General features: G+C 37.3%; 1 protein-coding gene across 3 annotated transcripts in view; it reads right to left on the bottom strand.

Annotated features, from left to right (window-relative positions):
* Window positions 1-3,731: 3,731 nt before the first annotated feature.
* The window catches only part of LOC593223 (mediator of RNA polymerase II transcription subunit 15), a 29,710-nt gene continuing 10,649 nt past the window's right edge, over window positions 3,732-22,792 (bottom strand). The window contains exons 6-17 of one of the 3 annotated variants that reach the window (XM_030975706.1): window positions 21,901-22,101; window positions 21,055-21,284; window positions 19,432-19,530; window positions 16,143-16,196; window positions 12,824-12,900; window positions 12,250-12,395; window positions 11,708-11,887; window positions 7,505-7,635; window positions 6,266-6,486; window positions 5,419-5,597; window positions 4,388-4,486; window positions 3,732-3,968 (exon numbers count right to left, since the gene is read on the bottom strand). In XM_030975706.1, the coding sequence (XP_030831566.1) occupies window positions 3,814-3,968; window positions 4,388-4,486; window positions 5,419-5,597; window positions 6,266-6,486; window positions 7,505-7,635; window positions 11,708-11,887; window positions 12,250-12,395; window positions 12,824-12,900; window positions 16,143-16,196; window positions 19,432-19,530; window positions 21,055-21,284; window positions 21,901-22,101 (1,772 nt within the window). In that variant the 3' untranslated portion in view covers window positions 3,732-3,813. Of the gene's footprint in view, window positions 3,969-4,387; window positions 4,487-5,418; window positions 5,598-6,265; window positions 6,487-7,495; window positions 7,636-11,707; window positions 11,888-12,249; window positions 12,396-12,823; window positions 12,901-16,142; window positions 16,197-19,431; window positions 19,531-21,054; window positions 21,285-21,900; window positions 22,102-22,792 lie in introns of all 3 variants that reach the window. The other 2 variants (XM_030975699.1, XM_030975713.1) reach the window with 2 other exon arrangements.

Raw genomic sequence — 22,792 nt, forward strand, 5'->3', positions numbered from 1 at the left:
ATACTGCCGCTGTATTCGTATCTATACGTGATTTGTTTGTATGGATGTTTGTATAATTGTTTCGTGAATGATATGATATACTTATATATTCCCATTTTTTTAATGAGGTTTATTTAATTTAATGTACTCTCATGACAGTTTTAGCCCTTTAACATAACGTACAGTCCGTGTACAGACAATGTATATTCGTAGCTTCTGATAACAGTCGTCCGTGTCGTAGTCGCTTTTGATTAAAACGATACTATTCCGTTTTATTCAGAAATACCATGTAATGTAATTGTTTATCCACATTCCATGTATAACTCTGTATGGTAAGATTCACAATGTAATGTAGTCAACTAAACATTTACTATTTACATGTACTACGTATTTGGAGTATGTTCTATATCGTTCATTGTTTAGAAATATGCTGTTTTCAAATTTAAATCGTAAGTGTGAGTTAATTTGCCTTAGTATACATATGTTTCCTTTCAAAATATTTCTCTATATACCTGTCTGTTCGCATTTAATAAATACTATTGAATATTTATTATTTAAGGAGTAGTGTGATCTGATTTGTATCCTTTTCTCCCCCCCCCCCCATACCTTCTCTCTCTCTCTCTCTCTATCTCTCTATCTCTTCCCCTCTCTCCCTTTTCATCGTCTCCCCTGTCCCACCCCCTCTCTCTCTCTCCCTTTCTAGTTTTCCATCTGCACTCTCTCTGCCCCTCTCCTCTCTCTTTCTTTCTCTCTCCCATCCCTCTTTCACTCTATCCATCTCTTTCCTCTCTCTCCCCATCTTTCCCTCCTTCTTTCCCTATATCTTTCTTTCACTCCAGCAATTCTATCCAAAAAATGTTGACAGACAATACACCTTTCCTGTTTTTACCAAAGACCTTGTTGCTACAATGTCCAAGTCCATTAATTCAATTAAGCACTGAATCACAATTTAAATAGATACAAAATGTCCAAAAGCAACACGCATAACACACAAATGTAGTGACTTGTAGTAAAAAGAATTTAATTCTTAAATCATGCAACAAATAACATTTGTTTTTGTTATTTTTAATTTCAGATCAGTTTTTATACCCTTTACGTTTTGAGTGTTAAATCTGTTCTTAAATGAGATGAAATTCATTTCTTAGTGATTTCCACTAACTTTATTACTTCAGATTTTAAAAAAGAAGAAAAAGGAATACAGTGGATACATTGGGACCATGAAAATTAATCTATCTTAGGCATCTTGGCATTTCAGGGTGGAAATAAATAAATAAATAAAATGAATATCAACCGCTGATATCGGAGCTCTTAATAACGAGTTTAAACTGAACATATGAAGAAAGGTGATACAAAACAGAAAATATAAACAAGCGTGTTAGACACGTTTGTTTATACACGATTCACAAATATTATGACAAGGTGAGAAAAACATAAGTAAAGCTATGGTCACAAATCAGAGCAGCGACCGACCGATCAGTAGCCTGCTTGGTCGCTGCTGGAATTAGGCATCGCCTAGCGATTAGGTCGGTGCCCGGTCGGCGACCGCCCAGGCACCGAGCGTATTTTGGGCGGCGAGTGAAAAGTGAGCAGGCGCCGCCCAAATTTTAACTCCGCTCTAAAACTTCAGCGGCGACCGAGCGATGCCCTAAAAACGAGCGTTGCCAGGGCGGCCGCCGCCGGGCAGAATTGGTTAAAAACTCACCGCTCGGCCGCCGAGCAGGCTACTTTTGGGTAATGTGACCGAAGCATAAGGGGGAAGGGGCATGTAAGATTGTATTACAAATTGATCATACTATTTCTATAACAAATTCTTACCTTTTCATGAAAATGTATAAAAAATACATGGTTACAAGATTTGACATCAAAAGTTTGCTTGAAGATTGATTTGGCAATTAAGGCGATACTTTGATGGCTCGATGAATAAAACAAATTTGGAGGCACGTGATCAGACTTAATGACATGATCTGAATACAATACTTAGCAGTCAGTTATATGGTATGGAATAGCAGCCACAAAAATAATCAACCTAAAGAAATATCCAGAATATTTCACCCTTTCTTTTTCTTTTTTTTCTGGAGATAGAAGGTATCTATCTCCCTACATAGTGCGTAAACCCTTGTTTTTCCAACTTCCTGTTGATATTCACTTCTGGATACATGATGCATTATAACTCTTATAAATGTGTCCTGGTGCAATTTTGTACATGTCACATTGCATTCCAAGCCAGTACTGTCTAGTAGCTTAACCTTGTTACATCTTTGTATAAATCATGCAACCAATGACCTCAGAGGCACCTTAAGAATATCTGAAAGTGTTTGTTTTTGTTTTTATTAAAAGAAATGATGGTTCGAAGAAAAAAATCAATGTGCATTCAATTCAACATGCTAATATAGCACAACCAGCACGAATGAATATTTCCCGACATGATCTTTATCTGCTTTAATCTCTGTAGCACTGTTCTAATCTCCGACTGCAAAGCCACAAGGCAGGACACCTCCGCGGGTCTCTCTCGCAATGTATACAAGATTGCAGCCTACTGCAGATATTTGCACACTTTAGAACAAATCGTAGGCAAAAGTTCCCGCCTCGCTCAGTAGAACTTTGAACAGAACAAACCAGCATTTCCTTCTACTCTGCTCTCTTATGGCATGTTACTCAAGGTGTTCTGTCCTCCTGGATGGCTATCATCCACCTCCCCTACTGACCTTTAACAGTTCCTACATTTGATTTAGGATGTTGAGTTAGGGTGTATGAACCAATCTATCAATCTATTAGACTGGAATGCCATGGCATCTTTGCCTTTGGAACACCTTCCCAAAGCTCTCTTTCCTGGCTTTTGTGTTACACATGTATTTCTAAGTCCCATCCTTTGGAAGGACATCCTTACATCCAACCTTGGTCTAAGGACAGTCTTATCCATTACACCTTTTGTCTTTTATACACAGCAAAGGCTACATTTCCCCTAGCATTCCATATTGCATCTCTAGTAGTGGCCATCTTGAGGCTCATCTTCACACCATTCTCTCATCTCACAATCTTATCAGTTCGTTGCACTTTCAAAACTTGTTACAAATGCCATCTCTTTCTCAGCTTTCATGCTGCTCCTCTACGATATAAAACCCATCTTCTTATCACAAAATCTCTCTATTTCACTGCATGTTCATCCTACAACAGACAACTAAAGCAATATCTAATCCCCGACTTCATGTCACACTTTCCGCAGCGGTTATCTCAAGGTGTCAGTTTCTTATGTTCACTTCCTTGTCTTACAAGTTCATTGCAAGTTCTTCCTTTAAGCAATAACTTAAGCTCTCCACGGAACCTCCTCAAGGATTCTCGTCACTTCTCATTAAACCTCTGTCCTTGAACGGATACATGTAGAGCCATCTGCTGGCGTTCATGTTGCATCTCTCGCAGTAATCGTTGAGGAATAACCTCCTATCTTATGCTCCTCTTCTTGTCTACCAAATTCAACGCACCTTCATCCTTCATCAAACAAGACATCCTCTTCCTGGCATTCGGATTGTTACTCTTAATGCATATCAACTGGTCTATCTCACTAACTTTCCGGTCCATAACACGTTTGTCCTTGACGTCCTGAAGCTATCTGCTCATGAAGCATCTCTCACAGCGATCATCTAGAGGCAAGACTTTGTTACAACGAGCTCAAATCCACTTCTCACAAATCCATAGCACCTCAGTCCTTCTTTTGCAAATAAAACATCCTCTTCTCAGTATTCCTGTCTCAGTCCTGGCATACAAAGCACCAATCTGCCTGCCCCCAAAACTTCCAGTCCATTAAACTTTTAGCCGGTACATCTGAAGAATATCTGTTCATGTTGCATCTCTTGCAGCGATCATCTTGAGGCAGGACTTCCTCACGCTCATCTCCCAGGCATCGAGGATCTGAGTGAGCGTGTAGCGGTCAGGCATGCGCATGACTTGGTTTTGAAGAGCCGCTTGGACTAGCTTCAGGAAAGGGGTTTGACCTTTGGAAATAAAGAGAAGCAAGAAAGAAAGAAAGAGAGAATGATGACCAAACACGTTCAAATTTAGAAATTAAATATTGGACATTAACGGAAGGTTATTAGAAAGTGATTGTCAGGATGTAGGTTTTATCAGAGAAATCACTTTTAGAGACTGAGAGAGAGAGAGAGACAGACAGACAGAAAAAGAGAGAGACAGAGAGAGAGAGAGATGTGTGTGAGAGAGAGGGATAGAGAGAGACAGAGAAAGATGTGAACAGAGAGAAAGAGGTAAAAGAAAGAGAAAAGACGAAGAGTTTGGAGAGAAACAGATGTGGAGGTCAGATAGAAAATAGAAAATTTAGAGAAAGAGATAGACACAGAAAGAGAAGGAGTGAGACAGAATTACTCATACATCAAGAGAAACTGATGGTTAAACTCACCATATTCTTGCTGCGAGACGTCATAGTTTGGACTGAGTTCTGGATACTGCTCTGGTATGGCAACGTTGATTGGAGGAACACTCGGCAGATGCTTGTCATCTAGCAGAGGAAATTAAGATCAAAATTGTTCCTGAGGTCATGAAAGCTAACTTTCAATTAATGTAATGAAGCTCCATTTCAACATTTCATTAAAAAAAGGAAATTGTGAAATGTAATTGTGTAATCATTACAAGTTGTGGTATAGTTTCTGTGGGGCAAATTCTAACAATAATAATAATAATAATATTTAATTTTTATATAGCGCTTATTACAAATGTCTCTAAGCGCTTTACAGATATACTATTAACCCGGTCATTGGATTCAGTGCTTGCCCGCACACAATGTGTGCACAACAACATAGCAGAATATTGCTGAAAATGCACCAGCATGGTTATGTGAAAATGGGACAGTGTTAAAAGAAGGTAACAGTCATGGGCATCACCAAAACATTTTGTGAAACGTCTCAAATTTGCTCATTACACACATTGTCTATGAGATTCATTTGGCAGATGTGATTCATCTATACATATGAAAACTTGGTGGTAATGGACCGGTTTACTGACACATTCAAATTTACGAATGTTTCTTTCCTAGGAACCTAGTGACGATTTATTCCATTAACCTGTTATTAATGAATGAACTGCAATACTTGGAATCCAGTCTGCATACATTACATGTTGATATGTTGGGTAAGCCTCAGACAAGTTTTCAGGATGTTGAGAACAAATTTTGTTTAAAAAGTATGCATCAAATATGAATATGTTTGTAAACTGGCCTGTTGTGTTCGATTCTGTTCAAATTCCTTTTTGAACGTTTACCAGAAGTTGCAAATACCTGAGAACATTTCACAGTTTAAGCCCCACTTTAAAGCAAGGAGATGAACCAAATAGAGAGAAAAAATGAGTGTAAAATAAATATTTTTATAAATAATAGATTTCTTAAAATAAACATTTTTTTATAAATAATAGATTTTTAAATATAAATGATCTTACCTAGTCTGCAAATGAGATGGACATCCTTGCTACTGGTGTGGAACATGGGATCAAGGTTCACTCTGAACTTTGGGGCAAGACGGGCCACCTCCCCTTGGATGATGTTAGGGATAGCAGTCTGAGTTGTCGGGCTACGGTCATGCTCTGTCTTCAACTTCTTGGCAGGCGGGGATGGGAAACTGAAATGAGGAAACGGAAGCCATGGAAAATAATGACTTTGTGGTTGAAAGCAATAGTTGTAAGGAGAAAATTGCATCACATAGAAGCCATTATATACCTCTCTTTAAAAATCTAGCCATCTGATTGGTCAAAATTGGAGTCTTGATTTTAGCCATTCCCGTAAAGAAACGAACAATGCCAGTAACGGTCAATAGTCATGAGTGAGATTCCCTAAAGATTACGGGTACCGGGAAAATAGTAAAATTTTGATGAGATCCCCATTGGTTTACGTGTTAAAATTGTCTTTGAGCGAGCGCGGACACCACACAGTGCTTTTTGTCTGCGATTCCCAAATGATTGTAACTTTCAGTCATCTTTCCAGCGATGATTGACAGACAGTGTTTCAGATTTCCTGTGATATTTTAACCAATCTTTACTCAATCAAAGGATAAGGTAAGAATTCTTGGTAGATTTTTGTGTCAATAAAAGACAAATCGACTGCTTTAATATTCGAGGCCTGGCTGTTGGCTCTCACAGACGTGCACATCCCCTTGAGCCTATAAAACAGCCAGGCCTCTCAAAGCAATTGATATATCTATATAATTTTCGCAACAGGTCTCTTTTTCTCTCTCTCTCTCTCTCCCTCTACGTCACAACAAGCTAACTGCTACATGGATTGACCACTCACTGGGATGGGTTCCCTTGCAGGGTCGTCAGGGCGGGGCCGAACGTCCTCTGGAGGGTGTGGTTGATGTAAGGGGAATCAATGTTGGCCTTCACTGCATCCAGGAGAGGCTGGAACATGTTCGTCTTCCCCATGATCCTCGTGTCCAATGTCGACGTAGCGCTGGCGGACGTGGCTGTTGTCGATGTCCCTGCAGCGGAGGTTGAGTTGGAGGTTGCGAGTTGCTGTATAAGAATAACAATGATGTGTATTATAAAGGCGCACATAACTACTTTGCAGTTTCGTTATTATCATATATGATTCTTGACCTTTTTCGACCCCACTATAGAACCCACTGTCATATCTGACAAATCTTATCAGTGCCATTTTCTCCTGTAATAAAACGGTAAATAGATTCAAATTACATTCATTAACCCCAAACACCCCAATAATCCCCATAGGGATGAGAACGTACATTCCTCACCTGCTCAAAGCCCTCCAAGTACTGTTCACATTTGGTAAGTTCTCTGCATCTCTCTTCCTCTTCATCTAGCTTTCACTACGATCTCCCTCTCACTTTCCCTTTATCCCCCCCCCCCTTCTCTGCACCCCACACCTATTAACATTCTTTGTCTATGCTGCACATCATACAAACTTTTCAATACACATCAGAATCAAGCCAAAATGTGTTTAGTACAGCAAATGCTTTTAGGAGAAAATGATCATGGCTATATGGAGCGGGATTAAAGTTATACTAATGAAATGAATGAAAATGAGTCGGTGTGAATGTTGATTTCTCACCTGCTCAAAGCCCTCCGGGTACTGCTCACATTTGGTGAGCTGCTGGATATGGAAGGGGATTAAAGTTAAACTAATGAAATGAATAAGAATGAGTCAGTGTGAACGTACATTCCTCACCTGCTCAAAGCCCTCCAGGTACTATTCACACTTGAAGAGTGAGTCTCTTGTTAGGGTTGGGGTTAGCAATGAACTCTAGCAGATCCTTCATCTTATTATATGATCATGGCGATATGGAGGGGTATTAAAGTTAAACTAATGAAATGGAATAAGAATGAAGCGGTGTGAACGTACATTCCTCACCTGCTCAAAGCCCTCCAGGTACTGTTCACACTTGAAGAGTGAGTCTCTTGTTAGGGTTGGGATTAGCAATGATCTGTAGCAGTTCATGGCGATATGGAAGGGGATTAAAGTTAAACTAATGAATGGAATAAGAATGAAGCGGTGTGAACGTACATTCCTCACCTGCTCAAAGCCCTCCAGGTACTGTTCACACTTGGTGAGCTGCTGTAGGGTGAGTCTCTTGTTAGGGTTGGGGTTAGCAATGATCTCTAGCAGACCCTTCATCTTATTCACATCGGTTGCACTGAGACCACCTACAAAAACAACAAAAATCAAAAAGATTGTTAAGTGAAACCTGTCTATAAAGACCACCCAAGGGAGACAAGAAAATCAGTCTTTATAGGCAGGTGGTCTTTTTTTTTTTTTCTTTTGCACGTAGTAGGCTGCCTTTCTTTATGAATGAATCTTTTAATTATGAATACAAATGATGATGATATACTTAACTATCTTGAATCTAGCGCAGACTCGTTAGAGTATGATCTTGGTGATGGCAATGACGCTGTCACGAGTCACTGTAATTATTGTACAGAAAGCCAATTCTCTCAAAAAATAGGTAATTCTGGTGATAACGAGCTTTCTTTTCTACATTTTAATGTTCGTAGTATGCAAGCAAACTTTGATAAATTAAATGTATCTTTGCAGAACATGTGCTACAGTTCTACGATTATAGGAATCTCTGAAACTTGGTTATCGAGTGAAACTGAAGGAAATGTATTTTCTCTTCCAGGAAGTAATTTAATTATGAATAATCGACAAGATAGAAGGGGAGGAGGTGTCGCGTTGTATGTCCCCACGCAGTTGAATTACCGAGTTTTAAATGAAGTTAATGTGATGAATGATTTAATGGAAAGTGTTTTTGTAGAAATGTTTTTTCCTGGCAGACGGAATGTTATAGTTGGGGTCGTTTATAGGCCGCCACAAGGTAATGTGAATTTGTTTATAAATGAAATGCAAACTGTGTTGTCAAATTCAATATTTTTGCATAAAACAGTCTTTGTCATGGGTGATTATAATGTTAATCTTCTTCAGCACGATGAGAATGCATACGTTTGTGACTTTTTGAACATGTTTATATCTTTCTCTTTATTGCCCTTAATAACTAAACCTACCAGAGTTACAGACACTTCTTCTACTCTCATTGATAACATTTTTTGTAATGTACGACCTTTACCAGAAGCGGGTATTATAATTTCAGATTTGTCTGACCATTTTCCAGTATATGCAAGGATGTCTTTTGGTATGAATATCCGTAATATTTCTAGTAATAGATATGTTCGAAAAAGTAATCCTACCAGTATTGCTAAATTTAGAGATGAGTTGTTAGAAAGTGATTGGAGAGAAGTATTGAGTGATTATGATGTTGATAGCTCATATGATAAATTCTTAAATACATTCTTTTTGCTGTATGATAAAAATTTACCTTTATGTAAATGTAATACCAGAAATCGTAGAACAACCCCTCGATTGCCATGGATCACTAATTCTATGTTGAGGTCAATAAATAGGAAAAATAAGTTGTACTATAAGTATAAGATTAGTAAATCTCAGTCTTCACATAGGAAATATACTATTTATCGGAATACTCTTACTTCAACCCTACGTGCTGCTAAGAAGCAGTATTACTTTGCTCAATTTCAGGCGACACATAATGATATAAAAGGGACATGGAAAGTGATTAGGAATGTTTTTAAGCCAAAACAGAAAGCTTCTGATGTAAGTAAATTAAACATTGATGGGAATGTAGTGGATGATCCAGAAGTTATTGTAGATAAATTCAATGAATATTTTTGTAATATTGGCCAGAATTTGTCGCGTGTCATCCCAGAGTCTCAAAAAACATTTCAATCTTTTTTAGAAAGCCCTAATCACAATAGCTTATTTTTATTGCCAACGACTGTAGAAGAATTATTTGATATTGTACATTCTTTAAAGAATAAGAAAAGTCCAGGTTGTGACTTTATAACAAATGAGTTGATAAAAAATGTAATTGATGGTATTGTACAACCCCTCGTACATATATTTAATCTATCAATGACCACTGGTGTTGTACCCATGAAAATGAAAATTGCAAAGGTTGTGCCCGTTTTTAAAAAGGGTGATGCCCTTATCTTGAATAATTATCGTCCTATTTCTTTGTTAAATTCCTTTTCTAAAATTCTTGAGAAGCTAATGTATACTCGGACGATAACATTTATGATGAATGCTAACATTTTGTCTAATTTTCAGTTTGGTTTTCGTGAAAAACACACTACCACTCATGCTATTCTACATTTGGTTGATAAGATATCCAGTGCCTTAGATGCACACATGCATACAGTTGGTGTCTTCTTAGACTACTCTAAAGCGTTTGATACTGTAAATCATTATATTTTAATCGATAAACTGTGCCATTATGGTGTAAGGGGAATAGCATTAGATTGGTTTAGAAGCTACTTAACAAATAGGAAATAGTTTGTTACTTTAAATGGAATTGATTCAGATTTGCGGGACGTCACTTGTGGGGTCCCACAGGGATCCCTTCTAGGCCCGCTTTTGTTTATTGTGTATATTAACGATTTTCAACTTTCCGCAAAAATGTTATCATTCATTTTATTTGCAGATGACTCGAGTGTATTTTTCTCTCACAAAAATCCACAAACTCTTTTGCGACTTTGTGGATTCATGCAAACAAGTTGTCTTTAAATCTTAAAAAAACTAATTATATGCTCTTTAGTAATTCCCTGAGTATATTGCCTGGAAATATAATGTTCAATGGTGTTGAGATTGAAAGAGTATCTACATTTAAATTTCTTGGCCTGCATATTGATGAACATTTAAATTGGAAGTATCATATTAGTAAACTTTGTAAATTATTGTTAAGAAATACTGGTGTAATTTATAAATTGAAATCTGTGTTCCCACTGAATATTTTACGTATGTTGTACGGAACTTTAATTTTGCCATATTTGAACTATGGTGTGCTAGCTTGGGGCAACCCTTTCAAATATCAAATGGATAAATTACTACTGGTACAGAAAAGAGTAATACGAATTGTTTGTAATACACACTATCTTGCGCATACAGATGTTCTTTTTTATAATAGTAGTGTTTTGAAAGTTGAAGATATATAGGAGCTCTAATGTATGAATTGAATGCAGGTCTACTGCCAGTAGCCTTGGCTAGAATATTTAAGAAAAATAACCAAGTTCATAGTTATTCCACACGTCAGGCGCAAGCATATCACTTGCCTCTTGTTAGAACGCAATTTGCCCTTACTACTGTGGGGTCCACTGGACCTAGGTTTTGGAATTCCCTTGAACCAAGAATAGCGCAATCAGTCAGTATTTATGTATTTAAGCGCAAACTGAAGTTACTATATTTGAGTCGATATCGTCTAGATTTATAGTTGTGATCAATATTTAAGAAAATTAATTACTATATAGGTCAGCATAATTCTAGTCCCATCTCTCACATCTATTCATCTGTCTGTCTTTTTTTGTTTTTGTCTGTGTTTCAGTCCTGTTGCTCGTTGTATTTTCCTGTTTCTTTTGTTTATAGCCATTATTTAGTAGTCAGTAGATTTTATTTTATTATACTTATTTATGTTTATATTTTATCAGTTGTTTAGTTAGTTTAGTTTGTCAGCACTTAAATGTACGCATTATTCTTATCTGACGAGTTTTGTTCTTTTATTCATAAGCTACTCATGAGGGACCTTAAATCCACAAGCCTTGCTTTCAACCAAGGTCACCTCATCTTTCTTTTGTTAACGCCATATTCTGTAAACTTGTTATATTCATGTCATATTTGTAAAGTGTGTTATGAAAGAAAGATAAATAAAACTTGAAACTTGAAACTTGAAATGTACATGTACAGGTGCCTATAGTACATATTTAAATGAGAAACCATTTTCAAGGGAAACAATATATATGGTAGACAGGTGGTCTTTCTAAGCAGGTTTGAAAGTATAACCTGTTCTATGAATGTTCTCAATTTTTTCGGTCAAGGAGTAAACACATTGCTACATACAAGTCAACTGAGCCTATTGGTCCATGTTATTCAGTTCAATCCAATGCAGGGATTAAATCAATGTCAGTAACACGTTACAATAACTGTTATAAGCTACTGAAATTGTTGCATTTGATTTTATGAAAAAGGGGCCTGGGGGCGTTTCACAAAACCTCTTTTCAATGACAAATGATAAAAATCAGTGACAAATCTGCTGATAACCAATCAGAAGTGAGGATTTTAGTAGCATATAACAGAGAACTTTAATTGGTCACTGATAACAAGTTTAATGAAAACAGGGCCTCGGTGCAATGAGATACCAGAATAACCCACTCTTACCGGACTCCTCTCTGTTGCTGTTGGCCAGGATGGTCTTCTTCAAGGGTTCAATGTACTTTGAGAGGAACCTCATCTTCTCCTGGTAGGCAATCAGCTCCGCCTGGCCCTGGTTGGACCCCGGTCCACCTCGCATCCCTCCCCCGGGGCTGGGGTTGATGCTCCCCACTGATGCTGGGTTACCTGCAGAGGATAGCAAAGGATGTATATCTACTGACGAACCAGAAATGTTCACAATATGAAAAATTTCAGAAATTTGCAAAAATTTGGTGTAGTATCAGTTGTTATTCACTTATTTAATAAACTTTCATGAACCTGAACCCTTTAGCAAAATTTATTCGAACGAAATTGGGAGAAAAGGGCAGCAAAGAAAATAAAATGGTAGGAAGAAGGAACATTTAGTAACAACAGAAAATGCAAAGCAGCATGGGAAGAAAAATCAATTATATCAGGTTCATGTGAAATTTTGTTGCTCTTCCCTGGAGCTACATTACACTACTAAAAGGAATAACCTCACACATAACAATGCTGACCACCCCTCTCACCTGGAGTATTGAGTGTGCTGCTAGGGGAAGGGACACTGGGAGGGCCTCCTCTCTGGGAGCCTGCACTTGCTGGGGAGGGGATGGAGAGGCCCTGAGGGGAGGGTGATGGTTGTAAATAGCTGGCCGGGGAATGCATGGCATTGGATCTGTCATGGAAAGAAGAATAAGCAATCTGGATTATCTGATGGATTCATGTTATGCTATCTCGACAATGGTTCAGATGTGTAAATCCACAACCACATTGATCATCATATCTATATTTCTTCTCCATGTTACCTCAAGTACCATTTGTGTCATCTTTATAATCATTACAACCATAAGCACTTCTACTAGTACCATAACCATCGTCAGCATCATCATCATTATCACTAGCATCAGTACCAACGTCATCATCATCATCATTAATGCCATTATCGACATTACTGTCATCATTATTAGATCATCATCATATCATCATCATCACGACATTGACAGAATCGACTCTCCAATTTCTACCAATTTTCCCCATTCCCAACTTCACCTACACAACTACCACCACCATCATCATCACCATGGTGACCGCATCTTCTCTTACCCTGGAGCTGATCCTTGCTGAGTCGGCTGAGCTGGTGAAGGCTGCTGTCTATACACAGGGGAATCTGTCACAACGGACTAAAATCCAAACACAAAGGAAAAACGGTTAAAGAATCTACTGTAAAGGCTGTTATTTTCCATAATTAATTTTTCGCGCTGAGAGACCCCAAAACATATATGCACAGGTTCTTAAATTCAGCCCATTCAAAACATGCATAAGAGGTCATGCTTATATTTCCGCGAGTTCTAAAATATGAACTTGGCGATCTTAGCACGAAATCCGCGAAAAATGAATGTACCGCAAATATTTCTACGTTTACAGTAGTGCATTAGAACAAACACAAAAATAGTGGATGTATGATGAAGTTTAGCATTGGATAATATTATTCTTCAGATGGTAGTTGAGTGATATTAATATTATTAGTTCCCATGCACAACATGATGTTAAAAACTCATAGGGTACTAAAAGCTTCACAATCCATTTTCACATCTAAAAGAATATTCTGCCCATTTCTTATAGTGATTATAAACTTGTGTGCACTGTAAAATGGTGGATTTACTATGATGAAGTTTAGCATTGGATGATATTTTACCAAGGGTGGTTGCGTGATATTAAGATTAATAGTTTCACATGCACCACATGATGTTAAAAACTAACAAGAAAGATAAATATTAAATGAACATTTCTCATAGTGATTATTTATTTGTGTGCACCTTAAATGGATGGTCTCTATAAGTAATGTGGTTTCTTATTTTTTATATAAGGCCCCAATAAGGGACTTCTGGAGAAAAAAAATAGTGCACATCAAGGCTAAAACTGGTACTGTAAATCTGTTACTTTAAATATCACTAGCTTTTATTTTTTCATTTTTTGTACCGGAGTATTGGCTCAGTCAGTAGAGCGTCCACCTCACAACCGGGAGGTCGTGGGTTCGAACCCCGGCCGCCTCATACCAAAAGACGTTAAAAGATGGGAGTTGTTGCCACCTTGTTTGGCGTTCAACAATAAGGGATAGAGCAACGTCGATCTGGCGCTGCTCAGTGGCTGCCGGGCTCATGATCAATTGGGCAAAAAGAATTTCCGTTTCGGTTTAATAAAATTTGGAGTGGACTATTAGGCTATTATTATTATTATTATTATTTACACTACACTAAAAAGAAGGCAACCTGTAAAAATACAATAAGAATAAATACAACAAGTCTTGTACAAATGTTGTGACATGCACTGAACATGAGAAAATGTGAAACAGTTTGATCAAAGAGACTAAAATAAGAATTGATTCAATGTCAAAATCTGCAGAAAAGTGCAGCATGCAGTGACAAGGTGCAACATACACTAGTGATGCAGTGCTGTTTGATACAGTGAAAGTGAAATTTACACTAACGTAGAACGCACAAATAATAAAAATCGAAACCATTTAAGAGAAGTAAATCTGACCAAGAAATCGTTGGACATGTAATTATTACGAGATGAGACACTTCATTAACTTAGCTTTGAAGTGCTTAAACAAGTTTGAAAAGGATTGCAGTAAAAAAATAAGGCAGAAAGGAGTAAAACAAAATCACAACAAAAAAGAAAAATCATATTGAAAGAAATACTTAAGGTGAGACTATGAACAAAGCAAGAATTAAGTTAGGAAAGAAAATAAATGATGTTGTCATCAAGTAACATAACATTATTTCAGCCGAAGTTAAAATAATATTGAACATTTTTTCAAGCCTGTTTAATTACTTTATATATCGTTGAACATATAATGATATAAAATCATTTTGTAGGATTGTTTGCAAATTGTGCATTAACAAAAATAACTTGCATGGCGTTACCTTTTTAAAAATTTGTTCAAATACATAACGTGTTTTCTACATCTCTTTAGCAAACTTAGATATGTTGCTCTTTCAAGTTACATGGTAAGCAGTTCATTAGATGATTCTGATATCTTAACAATATCTGAAAATGGATTTATGAATAACTCTAATTTAAAATGTATTTCAAAAGGTTTTCATTTTCAAGAAAGAAAAAAAAATCTTAATAGCTGTGAAAAAATACAAATAATACTCCATATTCAGGACTAGATCCATGATGAATTGCACAAAAGACAGTAATTATCCATGCTTTTGACTACCTAGGACTTCAATATATTTTTTCAATGTGAAGAGTTGGAGTTACACCTCTCATAATACAATTAACATTTCTACATAAAACATTCACAGAGTGGACAAACTTTCATCCATTCTTGCAATAAGTACACTTAAAAGTAATGTCTACCCGTTGCCCTATATTTAGAATAATTTCATGCCTCAACATATGTGCACTATATATTTACTCGCTGGGCAGCATTCTTGTGGTTTACTCATGAAACATTCATACAAACATGATACGTGATATGAATGAACCAAAGAACATTCCATTTCATGACAATCCATTCCACAAACTAATATGACTCATGAATTCAACTGGAATATGGGTACTATGTATATTTTATAGAGGGCAAAATTGCAATGGCGGTGACAATGCTTTAGAATAGTGTAATTCCATTGACATGACTTTCTGATCGTGATAGGTATGATTTTATTTAATTGTTATCTTCACTATCATTTCGTCATTTTCACATTAAAAATGGCTTAATTTACTACCTCTTTATATCACTAAATCTGAAGTTTATATCAAATGTAAGAGTGCTTATCTATATGTGTGCATAACACTTGAACACATCCTAAAATGATCATTTTAATTGCATATTTACCATTAAAATTGAATACTATTTAATATTTATTATATCAGTGCATGGGACACAATAGCAAAGCATGGTACTATCATATGTTGTAATGGTTAGATAGATGAACGATGCATCTATAGTTATGTGTGTGAGGATGGGCTGATGGGGGAGGGGAGGGTGGAGGGGGGTTACATGCAGGGGAAAACCATGTCAATCTACTAACAGGCACTAACTTGTGCATGACAACATTGCTTATATTAAAAATATTAAAAAATGATTATACTTATATGGTCATCATGAGGGTGGGCAGCAAGCTGAGGTTAGGTATCATGATCATGATTACTATTACATTAATTCATAACAATATGGGGGTGTGGTGGGGAGGGGGGAAATGAGGAGTCCGTGCTATTTCTACTTACATTACGATCAGACCAAAAATAAAAAATAATGAAACAAGACCTGACAAGACATTAAACCGCATGGTATCCATGATTTTCAACAACTATATACACAGGCTGACTAGATTCGATACGAACCTGCAGTTGACTAGCAATGGTGAATGGGTTAAATAGTTAACTGGTTAAAACATGACTAGTTACACACCTGAGGGGACATCATGTAGGGATAGCCACCATAAGGAGACATAGGTGCCCTGGACTGCGGGGGTATAAAGCAGCAGATTAAATAGTGATTGCGGTTAATAGGCTTCTACTAGTTGACGTCTTGGGTCAGGCATCAATCGTTTACATGTCAATAGGCTTGTTCACACACAAAACAATTCTTAGAATGGAGGAGGGCCTTAATTTAATCCTTAAATCCCAACGACAATCATTCCACATTTTATGATTTGGCTTGATAACTTTTGATTCAGAGCCTTAATAAATATGCCAGATGCACGAGTAGAAAGGGCAGAATTTTCTGCATCAATTTTTGTTTCAAGACCATATTGCGTTTGATACCAAGAATTTCAAAAATGAAAATAAGCTTTAAAATCCTTAAATTGGCAACACATTGAGGAATTCAAAATTATTTTTAAAATCAAAATTGAAAATTTTCCAACTTTTTGATAACATTCTCGGCTTTTCCCACCCACATTTGTCTTCAGAGACATTACAGTTTATTTCAATAATGTAGCAATGAAGAAAAAAATGTATTATTGCTGCCTATTTAAAGAACAATATGTGATCAACTTCGACATACATGTAGCGACAAAATTAAGGTCATATATCAAATATGTGAATGAGTACAAAACGAATGGGCACAAAAAAAGGTGAGATTTGAATCACGATTCAAACCTCAGTTTTACTTTGCGTGTGAACTGGCCTATTGTCCCTAGTTTTCATCCCATTTGATCTACTGGTAATGTTAGGGTTAGTTCTCATGGGTTACACCTATTATTGCTTCAACTCCATCATTGTACATCTTCTGAGTGTTCCATCAAACAAAGTATCAATAATTACTGGTGTTCTTATTTTAATTATTGAAATTTGGCCAAACTAAACATTTGCAGAAACTTAATGTATTACACATATCAAAAAGTAACCTTTGGCTACATAAAACAGGAAAAAATGAACAGTTTTGTTATTTAATATTAGAGTTCTCAGTGATTGGACCCAATTAGGTTTGTGTAATTTGTCGCACATTTACATATATCATAAAAGATACAATGATCAATTTCTTTAGCAGTCTTTCCAAAAAGTGCATATTCTTGAGAATTTACTTTAAACGCTGTTTAATTACAATACAAAATAAACTTGAAACCTCTTTCAATGGAAACTTTCGGTTGAGAAAATAAGACTATGAAAGTTATATTGTAGAAAAAACCCTGCATGTTACCATTTAGTATTGTCATACCCAACACCTAAGGCTATTATATGCTGGGTTGAAAAGTGTAGATTGTTAAAGGTTAAAAATATAGTGATGTGAGTAGACAGTGATGAATGACAGATGGAGAAATCATTCTGAAAAACAAGCTCTATATGAATATTCTAGCTTGAAATGAAACCTTTTGCAACACTTGTCAAGACAGTTAACAATTGCACAAATCAATCACTTCTAAAAAGATGGCTGTAAGAATGAAATAGAGGTTAAATGAATTAACATGTTAGCAAAGCTAGAGGTCAAGACTGGTTTGATATTTAAATTCACAGCAAAATAATCATGTAAGAAGAAAGTAAACACTGCTATAACAAAAAGGAGGAACACTGCAATATTTATGCACATGAATATACACACACTATTTGCAGATCCTTTCAGTACAGAGTTCATAATAACAAATAAATGAATATATGGGACCATATGTTAAAGTGGAAAGAGTATTGAATTAATCTAAATTTTGGATTGATGAATGGACAGGGTACGATTGGGGTTAGAATGGGGCAAATATGAAGAAAGATGGTGTAAGAATCATAATTTTTTTTTCTGAAAATGACTAATGACTAAACAAGGACTAATTGCTAGTATCAAAGGGGACTGTTAGACATGCATTAAAATTTATACATGTAAACAGTGAAAAAAAAATATTATGATGGGTGAATATGGTAACAAAATAGCAACAGGTATCAATTAAAGGGTATGGTTCCATTGGAAACATATTTAGCACAGGTGAAGTCTGAAGAGTTTGTGTGAACAAATATGAATTAAATTCTAGACTGATAAAATGCTAGTTACCTAATAGGAATGCTTGAAGATAGTTAATATAAAGGAAAATTAATGAATGAGGTTTAAAACAGGACTCAACATTTGAATGAATGATTAATTAATGGGTAAAGGGTATGGTTCCATTTGAAACATATTTAGCACAGGTGAAGTCTGAAGAGTTTGTGCGAACGAATATGAATTAAATTCTAGACCGATAAAATGCTAGTTACCTAATAGGAATGTTTGAAGATAGTTAATATAAAGGAAAATTAATGAATGAGGTTTAAAACAGGACTCAACATTTGAATGAATGATTAATTAATGAACATGTAGGATATGTACAGAATGTTTCAAAATAACATGGTCAGGGAGGGACCCGGGTAAGGTGACAGATGATTAATTAATCAGGGTTAGGGTTAGGGTTGCGGTTAACGCTACAATTATGGTCAGGGCTATGTATAGGGTTTTAGGTTTAGTCTTTGGTTAGGTTTACAAAATGATGGCAGAGAGACTGTTGCCGGAGCAGGCGCGTACGCAGGATTTTTTCAAGGGGGGGGGGGGTTTAACATTTTAAAATCGGGCCGAAAATTTCGCAACGACTCAGCCAGCCGCTGAATAAGCGGGGGGGGGGGTAAGGGACAGTCGCTGAAAAGGGGGGGGGGGGGGTAAGAGGGGACACTTTTTTGGTCTTGAAATTTGAAAATTTGACATGTTGCTCCTTTGGGGGGAGGGGGGGGGGGGTAAGGTCAACCTTTTTAGGTCAGCCATTGGTATAATTTTTTTTTTTTTAATTTAAATTTAAAAAACAAACAAAGGGGGGGGGGGGGGTTTTCCTCCAAAATACACACATAAAAAATCAAAAAGGGGGGGTTCAACCCCTAACCCCCCCCCCCCCCCCCTGCGTACGCGCCTTAGCCGGAGCATGTGTCATGGATTCCTTGTAAGGATTATAGACAGTTATTAAAGGAACCTGATGATAACAACACCCATTAAACTTCTAGGTGTGACACTCTATACTTGCTCGTACCTAAATGTAGGGTGGAGCAGAGTACTTGAGATCGGGGTTAGGGTCAGTGTTAGGTTTATGGTCAAGGTTAGGGTTAGTGTCGAGGAAAAGAATTTGGTTAGGTCTACAAAATGACATCGGAGAAACTGTTGACGGAGCATGTGTCATAGAACCCTTGACGGGATCGCAGAGAGATCAGTAAAGTGTCCGGCCGATACCAACACACATTACTACCACCATTCTTACCTGTATGGGCGGGGTGGACTGAACCGGGTAAGAGCGGGGTACTTGAGCCCGGGGCGGGATCGGGGCCTGGGGCTTTTGGCCCTGCATCACCATAGTATTCTACCAACACAACAAAACAATGATTACAGATGCATACATGTACAAGCAATACAAGACGAACGGACTATGTCTAAGCCACAAGCAAAGTATAATACAATTCAGACCTCCACTAATGTCGTTTTAATAATTGGAGTCTACATTCATAGGTTTCCCTTTAAAGGTACTATGTCCCATTTGCAGGCCCAAAAATTGAAAAGGTTAAATTCTAGGTTAAATTCTAACAGCATTTGAAAGATAATACTAATATATAACGTCCGTAGGGGTGGGGGGGGGGGGGGGGGGGGGGGCTTGTACCATTGTACCGGATGGTCGTACGTTTTATGCTGTGCAAAAATTCAATCAGTTTAATTTTGGCCATTACTAGAAGTGGGTTATTGATGTAGACAAATGCTCATGTACCCTTTACAGCTCATTTTATGTATGTTAATACCAAAGATGAAAAAAAGCCAGTCAGTCTCTCAAATGAAGTCTAGCAAGTAAACTGGTTTCCTTGCATAATTTGAATATTAGGACACTGCTAATGTTTGAATTTCACAGATAGGACATACATGACATATTCATAATTCATGCAAAGTTCTACAGAATTTTATGTTGGCTGCAAAAGGGACATAGTATCCTTAAGAACACATTAAAGGTTGTTAAACACATTGTGATAAAAACACAATACACCCTTTCACGGTTAAGGCCGCCACTTTAATTTGCGAGTAAACATTGCATCATCAATGTTTTCAGATGCGCATGTATTGTTGCATCACTGCCTACGCTGTGCGCTCACATCATATTGACATCGGCGCCATTTAAAATTACGAGTGAACAACTTTGTTTACTTGTAATTTAATGTCAGCGCTTGCACACTCTTGTAACCGTGAAAGGTTGTATTGCATTTGTGAGATTTATGTCTGGTCTTAATCTGAAATATGGTTGAGTTTCCTGATTTGTAACAGAGAAATGACTGACAAAAATATGTTCAATTTATTTTGTCATGACATGGATAGACATTTCAGCAAAACAATGGCATTTATCACGAGTCTAAAATGATGACAATCTAAAAGCAAATGAATAAATGAAATTTGGATCTAATTCATTTTTTACAGGGATTGTTTCAACATTTCATGGGTACAGTCACATTTACATCGCCAAAATTATCAGAGCATTTAGTCTAGGGTTGCCTTGTTGGTCTATGTGTCTAAACCAAAAGGTTATAACCTTCATCTTTGCTAACATAGTGTTTAAAAAAAAGGAGAAGAAAAAAGCCTTGTTCTTTAATACAGGACACAGCAAACTGACCCTACTGGAAATGGACTTGGTCTTGGGCGAGCAGGACCAAATGTGGAAATGGACTCGGTCTTGGGCGAGTAAGAACAGATGTGGAAATGGACTTGGTCTTTGGTGAGTAGGACCATATGTAGAAATGGACTTGGTCTTGGGTGAGTAGGACCAGATGTGGAAATGGACTTGGTTTTGTGAGAGTAAAACAAGATGTGGAAATAGAGTTGGTCTTGAGTGAGTAGGACCAGGACTTACCTGAAAGTTCTGCTGTGGTCTTACCATCTGGTTCATCTGTTGCTGCGGCATCATGTTGTTCTGGGACATGTTGTTCTGGGGCATGCCCATCTGGCCCCCACCCTGCTGCTGCATGCCGTGCATCTGGTTTGGACCCCCCTGGGGACCCACGGGCATGCCGCCAGTCTGGGGCTGAGGGGTCATGTTTCCACCCCCTCCCGGAGGACCTGGAAAGCCAGTTTGTTGCATTCCTGGAAATGACAAGAAAATAATGATAATAATTTGGAAATCCACATCACATACAAATATAACTATCACCAATCGGTGAACAAGTGTCATTCATATTTTCTACAATTTTTAATACTATAATTGCTGTAGGTAGTTTCAAAAGCCAACTTTTCATATTGTGTAAAATGGTTTTCGCATAGAAATGCATGTTTCTATTCTTAAACTTCAAAGTGGGATCATGAATTTTCGAGTCGGATATTATGCAATGGTATCTGTATCGAGATGAAGTTAGGAAAAATGACCTCAAGACTGTTTAATCTGTCCAACTAAATAACACATTCAAACAAGTTGAAAAACTTGGAGTACCTTTACACTCATGTATGGGTCAATTCTCCTCACATTACATGCAAAATATCATCACTTGGAATCTGCATTGGTTAATTATGCAGCCCCTCCAATTGAAAATACAAAAAAACAAAAAAATCCATATAAAAAGACATCATGCATTCAGTAAAATAATAAGAAATAGAATTATGAATTACAAAATAAAATAAATGGCTGGATCGCCCATATTCAGCGGTATCGTTATGATGCCGCTGGTCTTCCATGGGGACCATAAGGAGCTTAACCCCTACCTACCTCCGACTGCCCCTCCCTGGTAGTGGCCGGGCATCTGGGAAGGTTGTTGTTGGGACTGCTGCGTTTGCCCTGCCTGCTGAGACTGATGCATGCCACCAGAGCCCGGAGCCATCCCACCCCCACCGGGCTGGCTGGGGTTGCTCATGAGCTTCTGAAGGTTCTGAAGCTGCTGCTGCTGACGCTGGTCCATCAGATTGCCCCCTGGAATCAACACAGAGCAGAAAGTTTAATGGGACTTTGAAGAAGTTGACAAAGTTGTTTAAAGGCATCGTTAAAGGAGTCTGTGATATGATGTTATATTGAAGCCCTAAAAAAATTGTGCTTCAAAATGATCATGAAGTGACTCAAAGAAGTAAAAAATCTTTGAGTGACCGGCTTTACCATACTCATTTTCCCCAATAGACTGTAGTGTTATGAAAACCATTAGAAAAACACAAAATTTGGTTTCGATTTCCAATCATAAATATCTTGATAATCAGACAGATGATTGGCTAGTAAAAGTCATGCGTTTCCTGACTGACCTAAAGATTATTAATCATCATTGCAGCATGAGCTAAATCAAGGATTTTGTTTCAGAATCTGAGACAAAGTTCCTGGATCCCTTTAATACAAAAATATTTCCTCTCCTTTGTTTAAAAGATGTTCATGCATGGGTATATTGTAGTTTGTGAAGTAGGCAACTTGACGATCACTCATCGGTATTACCATTTCTGCAAGGATTTTCAAAACAAATGTGTTTGAAGTCGAATATTGATTAAAGAATACAAAATGTAGGTTTTTCTGCTTACAACATGAGAATACCCCAATTTCTTTTCTTCTTTTTTTCTGGGGGGGGGGGGGAAGGGGAATCTATGCAGAAGTGTGTCTTCAATGACATCCTCTTACACATTAC

Source organism: Strongylocentrotus purpuratus, unplaced genomic scaffold (assembly GCF_000002235.5).
Source record: "Strongylocentrotus purpuratus isolate Spur 01 unplaced genomic scaffold, Spur_5.0 spur5_contig_867, whole genome shotgun sequence".
In the NCBI taxonomy this organism is placed as follows: domain Eukaryota; kingdom Metazoa; phylum Echinodermata; class Echinoidea; order Camarodonta; family Strongylocentrotidae; genus Strongylocentrotus; species Strongylocentrotus purpuratus.